The sequence below is a fragment of the Stegodyphus dumicola genome, chromosome 11 (genome assembly GCF_044657685.1).
Source record: "Stegodyphus dumicola isolate Sdum_Otavi_A_Nest chromosome 11, ASM4465768v1".
Taxonomy (NCBI): Eukaryota; Metazoa; Arthropoda; class Arachnida; order Araneae; family Eresidae; genus Stegodyphus; species Stegodyphus dumicola.
In genome coordinates, this window is record NC_140778.1 from 132,030,826 (window position 1) to 132,044,529 (window position 13,704).

At 30.7% G+C, this 13,704-nt stretch overlaps 1 protein-coding gene across 1 annotated transcript; it reads right to left on the reverse strand.

Moving 5' to 3' along the window:
- Positions 1 to 7,495: 7,495 nt before the first annotated feature.
- On the reverse strand, positions 7,496 to 13,489 carry LOC146994383 (uncharacterized). The gene is made up of 2 exons (XM_085827214.1): positions 12,848 to 13,489; positions 7,496 to 10,693 (listed from the first exon to the last, which is right to left on the reverse strand). The coding sequence occupies exons 1-2, from the start codon at positions 13,001 to 13,003 to the stop codon at positions 8,012 to 8,014; spliced, it is 2,838 nt and encodes a 945-aa protein (XP_085683340.1). The 5' UTR covers positions 13,004 to 13,489; the 3' UTR covers positions 7,496 to 8,011.
- Positions 13,490 to 13,704: the final 215 nt, after the last annotated feature.

The window sequence follows — 13,704 nt, forward strand, 5'->3', positions numbered from 1 at the left end:
CTGCAATCCTGTATGATCAATGATGAGCGCTATAATGGGCATGAGCTAGTCACTGTGTCTGTCCTTCTTCCACACTATGGAAATGTTTATTTCAATTCTATATACAGCCCTCCCAAAAATATCCTTGATATGAACTACCTGGCCAATGTTCTGGAGACCAATAAGCAAGTCTACTTGCCTACTACTACTACTACTACCTAAGCAAGATTCTCGCAAGTCATACTTGCGGGAGACTTAAATGCCAAAAGTCAGGAATGGAACTGTAGAAAAACGAACAAAAATGGAATTAAATTATCTGAATTCATTAAAAATTACCCAATCTATTTTCATGTTCCTAGTGAATACACCTATCTGCTGCAAAATCCAAATACTGGTGACATTCTAGATATTTTCCTCTCCACCATCTCCTTCTCATTCGATCTAGAAGTACTTCAAGAACTGGATTCGGATCACTGCCCGGTCATTACGACCCTAGGTACGAATAAGGATGTCATGGACGAGCATATCAACACGGCGAATTGGGAGGTCTTTCATGAAATTCTCACTGAGTGTCACAATAATAATCTTAGATTACGCACTCCTGATGACATAGAACTTGCTGCCAATCAGCTTACAATAGATATACAAAATGCCTATAAAGCAGCTACTAGGAAAATCCCCAGAAGGCAAGTTATGGATAAATTACCTAATAAGATCAAAAATCTCATCAAAGACAGAAATAAACTTAGGAAAAGGTTTCATCTTACCTGTGATCCAAATACGAAGAAAGAGATGAATAGACTTAGCAGAGAAATTAAAAAGCAGATCATTATTCATCGCAAAGAACTCTGGGATGAGAAGATCGAGAGCTTTAATGAGCCAAGTAGCTCTTTCTGGTCTTTCGTAAGATGATTAAAAAATAAAACCACTGTCAATAGGCCAATTTATCATGAACAAGGCATTGCGCTCACGAACATTGAGAAAAGTAACACGCTTGCTGAGCACTTCGATAAACAGTTCACCCCGAATACCTCCCCGTTCAATCAGGAATTTTCAACTATTGTGAGCTCCACAATGACAGAATGGATTCGTGCAAACGACATGCAAAGTCATTTAGAACTCACTTCGCCTCAAGAAATCTTAAACATTATTAAGAAGCTCAGGAATAGAAAGGCCCCAATGTGGCCCTGAAATGGCTGCTTATTAATATGGTCAACTGTCTCACAGGTATTTTAAACGCTTGCCTGTACAATAGTTATTTTCCACGGATATGGAAGTCTGCAAAGATGATTGTGCTCCCAAAGCCGGTAAAAAATCTGACGAAACCGGAAGGGTACAGGCCCATTAGCCTGCTTTCCAGTATGGGCAAGATACTTGAAAGAATTATCCTTTGCCGTATACAGCCACATCTTGATAAATTACCCCTCGAACAGTTTGGTTTTCAGAAAGCCCTTTCTACGACGAAGCAGCTAGTACGACTGAATGAGTTCATAGGCAGTGCACTGCACAACAAAAGATACGTTGCCTTACTCATGCTGGACGTGGCGAAGGCATTCGACCGCATCTGGCATGAGGGGCTAATTTACAAGTTAATCAACTTAAAATTCAGCAGTGAGTTGATAAAAATTATACACTCTTTTCTGTCCAATAGGGCATTCTTTATTCAAATAGGTGAAAGCATTTCAAATAAGAAGCATGTGAAGGCCGGGGTCCTCAGGGGTCTATTTTAGGGTCTGTGCTCTACTTATTCTACGTGGCAGACCTACCTGCAGAACATCTGGATCAAAACTTCTTCATGGGTTGCTATGCAGACTACACAGCTTTTGCTGTCAAGTCTGGGTCGCCAAATTTTGCCGTAAAGAAGCTACAAAGATTTATGCCCAAGCTTGTACAATGGTGTGCCATGTGGAAAATTGCAATAAATGCTGACAAATCCAAACTTCTGATTTTTAAGAAAAATAAAATGAATCATCACTTGACTGTCCAGCTGGTACTCTTTGATACTGACGTTCCTGTTGTCAAAAGCGCTACTTATTTAGGACTAAAATATAACTCAAATTTCCTCTGGAAAGATCATATAAATGACGTCAGAGGCAAGACCATTGGGGTCATTCAAAGTCTTATGCCGCTTCTGTCTGCAACCTCCAGATTAGATATGAAGAGGAAAAGGCATATCTACAATTCCAGAATTCGTCCTATTTTTGCGTACGCATCTCCCGCCTGGGCAACAATTCAGAAAAAGGAGTTAAGCAAGCTTCAAATTACTCAAAACAAAGTTCTAAGAATGATAACCAACGCTCATTATTATGTCTCCAATCAGACCCTGCATCGAGACCTTAAAATGGAGTCCATTGAAACGTATCTGCATAAAGCCAATGTTAAATTCTTTAAAAAACGCTCAAGAATGTAATCACATGTCTGACCTTAATGTATTGAATTATGTAATTCTAGAGGAAGATGCAATGTTACGACCAATCGCGGCCCATCTCGCCAGGGATTTAAATTTCCACACATAATATATCATGATAATTGTGCACAGTTCTTGTACATAGTGTATATATATTTATATAAATTTAAGTTCTCAATTGTATTTGCTTCAATATTTTGGGTCCTTTTAATTTCAGGTTATTTCTAGTTATTATTAACGATATTGCACGATTATGTTTTATTTTATTTATGTTATGTGTTACTTCACATGTCATGAAAGAAATTGTCGGATATTGTCTATGTCTTCTTTAATGTAACAACACAAACATGTCACACAGATTCCTCATGGTTCCTGTTTCGTGAATTTCTCGCTGCGCTCGCCTCTCAATGGCTTTGCAACTCATGGCCCAAGGCCAAAGGCGTTTTGCTTCCGGAGTACCTTTGCAAATAAATGTAATAACTTCCACAACTTCATTAAGAAAATAAGTTGAATAATTAAGAGATGAGCAAGGCAAGTAAAAGAACGAAACCGTTAGGGGTTTAATTGCCAGGAATGGATGAGAGGTCCACTCAAGGGACGAAAACTTCCTTCATTTTTCAACTTCGCTTAGAAAGGCAACTCATGGTCGCCCCCTGTAAACCACCTTTGACCTCACCAAGCTGTCAAGAATGATCAACGTCATGCGCCCTCTGGGCTTATTTTTCAAGAGCAGGATAAGTTGCGCAGTAGTGCGACATTTCGGCAATAGCCGTACAAACTAGACTAGACTAACAGGTTTTCTCCCTCATTTGAGGCGTTGCCGGCTGTCACCTTGATCACATCCGAAGGATTGGGACGCCTTGCAGAAATTTATCATTGTTTGCCTATTGCAGCGTGTATAATAGTCAAGAAAAAGCTGGTTGTAGCGCCTCATTTCACAAATTAGAATTTCTATATATTTTTATTTTTGAAATTGAGATTGATTTTTAAAAATTTAGCATATTTATTAAGCATAATTAACGTTCCAAATAATTATAAAGCTATTGCATGCTTTCAGGGCTGTATATTTTTTTAGCTTTTCCTATGCTGTAAGGAAATTTGTAACTGCTTCTTTTAAGAAATAATATTTTAAATCTGAACTAATAGAAAATTTCAAACAAGCAATTTTCTCTTGCAATTTTTATGCTTTTTATTGGTGTAAATAAGTAAAAAGTACTAAAATATTTAAAAACGAATTTTTGAAAGTTTTGTTCAAAATTCTACATTGTGCTGCTTTTGTAAAATTATAGATGAGTATTATAGCACAATTTCTATAAAGGAATTTTATTTCAATTATATTTCATAATACATCATAGTGATAAACACTTTTGACTCCTTAAAAATTGTATACATTTAATTCTAATATTAAAATTGTATTTAACCATAATAATTAATTTTGCTTGCATTTTATAGTGATTATTTTTTTTTAATTTATTTTTAGTTCTGCATAAGATATTTTTATTTACTGTTAATTTAATTTATTAGCCCAAAGCGGCGGTCGCCTAGAAAGGTTGTTAGTTTCGAAGCAGCATTTTGCGCCGTTTTACAATAAGTGTCCGTGTCTCCTTGCAAATTGTTATTACCAAATATTATCGCCCTGTATTATATGTAAAGAAATTAAATAATGAATAATCTGCATGAATGCATGTATGGTTCTTGCACTGTGACAAAAACAACAGTATCTAGAGCCATCAAATTTTGAATAATGCAATTCTCCACCCGAACATTGGCATGACAGCAAAATGAGGACGGCCGAATTTCGAATTTATTTTAATCTAGTTCATATTTTGTAAAACTTTAACGAATTTTTGATTAAGAAACTCAACAAGTTCAGAGCGAGCACTGTACGGAAAATAACAGTTTTATCTCCAGTGCGGAAATTCTAAAGACATGCTGTTTTCAAATTATGTTGTTTACGGGCGAAGAACATGATATTCAATAGATATAGGTAACACACAAAACTTTAAAAAAAGGTCCCTTTTGGGCGTAATATAAAATCTGAGTGCTTTTAGATTTTATTTTATCTTTTTTCCCCCTCCATTATGCTCAGAAAATTTTATGCTGTGAATTTTATGAATTATTAAAATAATTAATCCACTTTAATGTTAATAATTTAATGATCATATAATCAAATAAATATGATCGTTTTGTAATGTTATTATATTTCGGAAAATCACTGCATGAAAATGTTCATTAAATTAAAAAAAAAAAAATATCAGATCTTGTTTAATTTTACCTTATTTATTTCAGAGTATCACGTACTATCAATCTTATCTAATTTTCTTTATTTGTATGCAAAATTAAGTTGATAAATTTTGTGCTTGGAGTTTTTACCTTTTTACCAAAGTAAAGATGTTTGTACAAGAATTACACGTGAAGAAAATACGCCAAATGCAGTAAAAAGTGTTTTAATGAGATATATTAAGTCCTAGTATTTGGAAAAAACTCTGGCTTTCATAATCTCATCACTATACAACGTATCACATTTAATAATTAAGAAGAGTTATGTGATACAAACGCCGTAGGTTTCAGCGTTAAAGTAAACCAGATCGTCCCTACTCTTTCTTGCCGACATGTCGGTGACGCTCGCCCCGAACTCTGGGTAAGTCTATCTCTTATAAGGTCCATGGTTAAGCTTCGTCGCTTTATCGGAATGAGTGAAATTTATTGACTTTGTGTCCAATTATGTGAGCAAGTATTTACCGGAGCTTTAGAAAAGCGTATAGAGAAAAAGCTGTTATTCTTTCTTCATTCGTGTATGTTTATAAACTGCTTAAATTAAGGCTGTAGAGTCATTTTACATTTATTTCCAAATGTATTTTTGTTTGATATTTCCTCTTATGTTTACTGTTCTCATGAAATTTCTTTTCAAGTTCATGCTTTCGATAAAGGCATGTCTCATCTTATGGAAATAGTTCTTGAGAACTTAACATAATCAATTAATTTAACCTCATTTTATAAATTCGTTTTTTATTTCATATATACAGTTATCATAAAGTTAATCTTTTAACAGGCATTCAACAAAATAACGAACATACTTTGGTCCTTTCTTTTCGTATCTTTGATTACATTATCTTACCTTAGTGGTAATCCAAGATAGGTCTTCGAACATTGAACATTGAAACAAAATTACCTTCCATACGCTAAATACAAGAAATCAGTAACAGCTTAACTTCTTGAACACTTCAAGCTTCAGTCAGGCTTTATTCAGTCAACTTCTGTAAAGTAACAAAATTAATGGAATAACATGTGTTTAGTTGCCAAGCTCATGATACATAGTCAATTCTGTATAACGGAGGTCTGCCAATGATGCTAACGGAGTTTGTCATGTGTGAAGCTTAAACCATGCTAGGGCTACACGCTACTTCTTCGCCAAGGAGGTTAGAACCAGTACCTCCTATAAATGAAGCCACGGCACGCCGCACACTACGTCACTAAAGTCATCCTTATGTACAGAAAGCATGGTTGCCACATGAAACCACTTATCGCTGTTATTCCTTTAAAAGGAGAGAAAATGAAAAGTAGTTTTTATTTCCTTGCATAAGGCTTACTATATCGTTTGGTTTTAAATATATATATATATGTGTGTGTGTGTGTGCAAATATATATATTCCGATTTGATTTCATCGACTGCATTTTCTAATTTCAAATACCTAACCTTACTTTCCTTATATATTTTTAAGCTGAAAATAATAACAGTATAGTAAAGAAATTAATTCATACTTCAGATTAGTAGTAATAAATATATACTGAATATCTGGCTGATGCTGGTTTGCTTTCTGAAGAATATATATTTTATTAAATATTTTCTTCCTTAACAAAGAGGATAATGCATAATTAAGCAAGTTTACAGTTGATTAACACTAAAAATCCTTAAATTAATTTTAATCAATTTTTAACGGCATTTTCTGTTTCTCGTAAATACAAATTTACACATAATTGTTTAGTTATTTTCCGCTTTTTTTTCACTTCAGTGTGGGACTGAATTTCTTAACAGATGAGAAACCTGGAGAATGATTTGAAAAATACTATTTTTTAGCATCTATCAATATTTATTCATTGGTAGTTTTAAAATACGGTAGCAAAACATTTCATATATTTAGGCATTTTAAATTAGATCATTATTTGAGAATACATAACTGCATCTTCCCCAATAATAAAAAAAAGAAAAATTGTAAAAATTCAACAAACTTGACACTTGCTAGGAATTCAAAATTCTTATGTTTCATTCTTATTATTAAATGTTTGTAACATCCCTTTTGTCTAATTATGTGCATATAATTTTTTTTTTTTTTTTTTTTTTTTTTTTTTGTAACTTGTAAATTTTTGTTCCTGAAAGCATTTCATTGTAACTTATTTGAGAATTTTTTAGCAAATGATAAATATGAAGTTTATATATGTACTTACTGGAATTTTTATCAGGGTAATCAGTAGGAACTTTTAAAACATCTAAATAGATCGATCAAATGTCCTCAATTCTTAGAATTGAAAGAATAACAAGTTTTATGTATTTTCCTATTATAAATGAAAATAAATATAGCCTGATTGTTAAGATGTAAAATAAGATTTAAAATTTTCAAAATAATTCAGATTTTTATTAAAGGAAAGCAACACAATTAGGATTCAAAACATATAAAAAGGATTTTATTTATTTATTTTTTTGGCCTGAATTTTTTGTACTCGTAAATTTATAACTGGAAGTAATAGGAAATGGCATTGCATACTACAGTGGGAAAAAGGGTGGGATGACTATTTATTTATGTAACTTGATGCTACTTATTTTTTATTACAGTTAAGTCTCTTTAATATCAAAATAGTTTAGTATAACTGCATGAAGCCTTACAGCTGAGAAGGATTAAAAATATTTTTTTACTCAATTTATTTTTGATAAGTTTTCCCCTGTATATGTACAACCACATCATTAGAAATTTTAATTCCAAAGTATTTCATTTTAGTTTTGACAGAATCTAGCATGTATTACAATGAAATATTGTATAAGAATACAGTGAATTTCCTCCATAAAAATGCATGAATATCTATAAAAATAACTCATATGGAATTGTAAGTAAAAACAAATTATATTTATTTTCTTCTTACAGTGTAAAATTAATGTAATAAACATGTCTGCTTCAATTAAAATAATATTAAAAAATTGCAAGATACTGATTTCAAAATCTAAACAATAATAATATTAATTGGCAAAGTATTTTATCTTCAAAAATCAATATTTCTCTAGTTTACAATAAATACACCTATTTTGCACAAAATGATATTATATAAGAGACTTAACAACTTTAGCACTTTACTGTCATAATTAGTTAACTATTACAAATGCTTTTTTTTTTTGTGTGTGTGTGTGCATGCATTTTGAAAGACTTGGTAAAGATTTCACAACACAAATAGAAAAAGCACTATTTTTTTATTTAACATACTATCCACATTCTGCAAAAAATATTCATTTAAATAAAATGAATTACAAGTTAAGTCTGAAGATAATAAGAAACAATAGATTAGTGTCACTATCTTATTTTATAAAGTTTACTAACTTATAAACATAGTATATGTCATTTCTGCTGTATGCAGAAATTATTTTTTTAATGTTTTCAATTTCCGTTGCTTATTTAAATTGTTACTTAAAAGATTATCATTCAACTTTTTACAGTAATTATTTAGAAAAATATTCGTTGATGCTTGTATGATGTTTTTCAAAATAATTTGAGGGTCATGAAGTTTAGGACAGTCATTCAACTCTAAAAAAAAATTTTCATGAAGTAAATTTAGAGTAATTTTACACACTGTAACTCGTGGATTTGCCGAAAATAAAAATTTTTGCTCATATTCATCTGAAATAAGTTTCTTAACAACAATAAAATTGTATATAACAGCATGTAAAATATCAGGATGAGGATACATAAGACCTCTATCAAAAACCTTAATCCATGAATGAATATTTTCATCGTTTTCTAAAGCTAACTCCTTATCAATAGTAATATTGGATTTACATACATCACATTTTAACTTTTTTAGCATACTATAACAGCAATATCCAGCTATATAAGTCAAAATAGGTACATCCAATTTTATGTCATGTATATCACTATCTTCAACTGTTATTTCATCTATGAATGTTTGTACATCAGTATCATCAAAAGTTTGTTCTTCGGTGTCTTTAAAATCAGATACATGAAGAGGAATATTTCCAAATTTTGAAGAATTTATTAGGGTTGGTAATGTACTCTGAAGTCTTAATTTACCCTCTATTTCATAAACTTGTCTGATAGAAATATTATGGTGAGCTCCAGCCAGTTGCCTGTACTTACCAAATCTAGCCTCTAACATATCTGTTTGTATTTTTCCAAGTAAAAGGTATTTAAAACCCAACTCATTTATACAATACCTTGATATCTCAATTAAAGCATATGTTGTATGGTATACTGCAAAGTGAGTTTCTTTGGTTAGGTAACCAGAGGTTAAATTCAAATTTTTCCAACTATCTAGCCAATTCAAAAAGTTATTCATAAAAACATATTTTTCATCATTTTCTGCCACAGTGAAAGGTGTTTCAAATACATTATTTTTATGAACCCCTTTAAAAATAGATTTCACATTTACAATTGACCACCATGTATTTATTATTTTAATAAAGTTTCCAGTTTCTTGGGAATTTATTATTTCTTTCTGCTGCCCAAAAGAAAATAATGCTTCAACAACATTATCATTAAAAATCTGCAATGCAAGCTTTACACTTTGTTTTTCTAAGTTAGTTGGATATAGAGCTTTTATTGTCAGACCATAAGCATACTTTAATAACTTACCAGTTTCAGATTCATGTAATTTTTTAATACAAGAAAAAGATGCAGTTTCAATATGTGAAGCATCATCAAAACTTAGGACAAACATACTCTGATTATTATTTTTTTGATTTATCCAGTTATTTCTAATGCATTTTAAAATATGCACTATATCAATAATAAAAAACATTGGCCTAGATTTGTCAACAGGGTTTTGATAAACAATACTAACTTTAGGTGGTTCTGAAAACAGAGACATAGCCTTTTTATTAATCGAATTATTGTCAGTGACAATAGCAATAATTTTAAACCCAATATTTTCTAATCCCAGAACAATTTTTTTAATATAAATATACAAATTATCCGCACTAAGTGTTTTCACCGGCAAAATATGTACAACATCCTTATAAACAGATAATAGGCTGTGAATCATGAAAACATATGCACTAGACGCAGCATTTTTGCAATTATATGCCATTCCACACAAATTACCACCTTTATAATCAAATGCTTGATTTAGATGAATTTCATGAATCATTAAAATAACAAGCAGATCTTTTTCTGATAGCTCTTGAAATTTAAATTTTATGTAGCTTAGGAACTTTTGGTTGTATTGTTCATTTATTGGATATATATTAAAATCTGAAAAAATTTTCTGAATGGTCCGTGGATGAGGCATAATAATATTTTCTGAATTTCGAATAAAATTATATGCATGTGGTGAAATTGTGTGAAGTAAAGTGGAAAATATTAGAAAGTCTGCAGAATACCTATATTGCTGTTTTTCTGAATTCAAGTTTGATAATTGCTCAAGGAGAAAATTTATTTCATTGTTTTTATGTGGAATTTTCTCTTTTAAAATTGTCATTAATTCATTTACAATTTGTAAATAATTTTGAATACTGTCTTCAGATGAATCATTTGAGGCAAATAGGTCTAATTTCTCTAAAATACTTAAAATATCTTTAAGGTTGTTAATTTTTGATGGGATTACATATTGCTTCAGTGATTTAATAGGTATATTTCTAATTGCTACAGATATATTCAAATTACAATCAATAAATAATGATTTTAGAATTCTTGGATGATTGTCATTAGAAATATTAAGAATCATAGTATGTATAGGCCTGTGTATAATTATCCAGTTATCTGGTAAATTCACAGTATTAAAACAAATTTTTAGTTCATCTAAATTATAAAACATTTGTTTTCGTTCATACTCTTCCTTTTCAGCTAAGCTACAGGCTAAGGCTTTTTCGAGTGCATCTTGTTCTCTTTTGAGTCTTTTATGCTCTGGTGATTCCCTTGATGAAACACTGGAACTAAGATGACTCGGACCATCAGGAAACAGACTTGGAATTGCACCATTCTTTAAACGAGGATATGACAATGGTATAATGATCTTCTTTCCAGTTTTCTCATCAAAGAATTCAGTTTGCCTCAGAACATCCTCTTGCTTGAAGTGAAGTTCACACACCTTTTAATATGAAAAAGAGCAAATAAATAAACATGCATCAAAAGGTTAAACAATTATAAAATCATAAGCATTCGCCATCCTTTAAATACATGCACAGTCTAATAAGGGTTTTATTGTATTTTTATTTAATCATGGCAAAGCACTCAAGAGCTATCTGCTTAAGGGAAGGGTTACCGTTGTGGAAAACGTTCATCATTTAATTTCTTTAAAAATAATACAGGGCGATAATGTTTGGATGGTAACAATTTGAAGAGATATAGCCATTTAAAGTGCACAATGCAAAAACGTGATGCAGCCATTTAGAGTGAATAATGCAAAATCTTAAAACAAAACTATTAACTCTTTTGGGCTAAAAAGAGCCATGGATGCTGTCATAAAGTTTTGAAAAGTGCAAATAATTAGCACATGTTTGTTGTCATATGTCAAATGCATATAACATAAGTAATATTTAATTGATACATCCTCAGGTAACATACAATTGATCATGTAATATATAATTGCTACATCCTAAATATTTCTTTCTTCAGTTATTTGAAAACAACACTTGGTTATGGAATTACATTCAAAATGGTGATAATACAGTTATAAAAAGAATAAGATTAACCATCAGTTGATGGATAAGAATAAGATTAACCACATTCATTCGTACCATTCAAATATAAAGTTACTTGCTCTTTTTCTAAACATTTTTACAAATGATATGTTCACAACCAGAAGTACAAATTTACTTGTGTGCCTATGAATGTTTATATTTAAGAGCATAAAACATCATTAGTCATTAAAAAAAATTTATTTTTCTTTAATTATTGAAAACAAGTATAAGTGCTAAAATATGATACACAAAGAAAAAAACAAGAATTTGTATATTTAACAGTTTATTTGCAGTAATTAAATATTTTAGGCTATTCTTATGTAATTTTGGAGTGAAATATTCACATTCATCAATCGTGTTTGACATTATATTACTGTGGAAGGCTCACTAGATTGCTTATTTTCCATATAATTTTCTCAACTTTTTTCAAAAATTTTAAAAGTTATATAACTTATACAATGAAACATTTTCATATTCCACTGCAACAAGTATAAATAAACAAAACCCCTTATATAAGTGTTTTTAGATAGGAAATTAATGTAAATTTCAAGCCCACAAGAACTTACACAAGTGAACCACTGTAACAAGGTAGGTGTTATTGGCATAAGAAACTCGTACTTTTATAAATGTGTGTGTGCATGAAACAATTTAATAGGCTAATTAGGATTTATGCTAACATGTAGTGAAAACTAGTAAGCTTACAATCTTAGGCAATATTATTTGAACAAGACAGTTTAATTTAAACACCTTGTAACTTATTCCAGAAATTAAAATAATTACTGTCAAAACTAGTCCATTTATACGATTGTTTTCTTTTACATATATTTCATAATTTTTTTAAGGATTTTAGAATTAATAAAGTTTAGAACATTGCATAATTAGCATTAATTTCCTGTTCACATGAGTTACGAGCAAAATGCATTCTCAAATGCTCCTAGCATATAATAAATGGGCATTGCATACATTCAGTTTTAAAAAGAAAAAAAATAAAAATAAAATAGGTGGAACGAGACTTATCTAGATCAAAAGAAATAGTATACCCAAACAGTTAAATACTTATATCTAAAACAACTTTAAATTAACGGCTTTAAAATTACGACTTGAAGCATTTTATATTTATCTACTTAAAGTTATAATATGAACATTATAAGGTTGGTGGATTTTCTATTGACTAGTTATTGAGAAAAGGATCCATTTTATAATCACTTTAAAATTTAGTATAAGCTCTGTATAACATAAATTCCTGAAAGATTAATCAATCCCAAATCAATGTGCGTGTTATAAAGATCCCGACGCCGAAAATATAAATTACTGAAAGAATTCATTAATAATACTCATTCATAATAAGAGAAATTTCTGCCTAGTAAATAAATATATAACTATGCTTGTATAGAAAATAATTAAAACTTCGTTTCATTTTCTATGGTTGAATGCAATGGAACTTTAGTAAATTATTTCCCTTGCAATCAGAATTTTTTGTTTTCACAGTTTCAAGTCATGTTTCTTTCAATGACATTAATCTTTCAGGAATTTTCTAATTTAAAAATGAAATGCATGCTTACCCTTGAATGTGTCGTAGGCTTGAATCCATCTTTTCGTTTGCAGTTCCAAATCCATTGTTTTCTCAGTTGTTCTTCCGTAGGAAAACTAAATACAGCCACCTTCAGGCCATTCTTATAATTTCCTTTGCATGTTGCAACACAGCATTTATGTGGCATAATAAAAAATAAATTAATTTAAATGAAAAATGTTCTATTAGAGCACACTACACTTTCAAACAACAGTCAGTTCACTACGCTACGACACCGAAGTATATTCTTTCATTCTTTATCGCGAGGAAGATGGTAGGAATGACGACTTAGATGACGTCAGACCGTTCAAGCAACCCTAGAGGCTTGGCTTCGTATATAGGAGGTACTGTTAGAACTCAGATGCCCTCCACGCTCTCAAAATGAAGCCAAAAAAGGGGGGAAAGCATGTCCTTAGTAGTCGTGGCTTAGAAAGATTGACGTGCTTTAATCACACCCAATTTTGTTCCTGGTAGTCGTAAAGGATAGCAGATTCTTCACGCACCTCTTTCCTTTACTTTTCTCGCCATTTCATTTTATTTCTACATTATGTAATTGCTATAATTTCTACATTATGTAATTGCATCCTGTAATTAATGAATAATAGCATTAAAAGTATTGTGTAAACTTATTGTGCAAAACAGTAACTCTGTACTCAAATTATAATTTGATTATACTTTACTTAGTATGTATAATTCTCAAATTTTTCATGTTATAAATATTACTTATGTTTCAAAAAAACTTAATTTGAATAAACAATGATAGAAATATTCAAATTTTACGTTGTTATTTTAAAACTCACACAACAAATGTGAGTAAAAATCAAATCCAGTTATTATATACTCGCATTT

What these genes read in the sequence shown, in the direction of transcription:
- LOC146994383 (XM_085827214.1), bottom strand. Translation starts at nt 13,003, where the DNA reads ATGCCACATAAATGCTGTGTTGCAACATGCAAAGGAAATTATAAGAAT. An exon ending in AGCCTACGACACATTCAAGG is followed by an intron (nt 10,694 to 12,847) that starts GTAAGCATGCAT and finishes TCATATTAAAAG; the next exon opens with GTGTGTGAACTTCACTTCAA.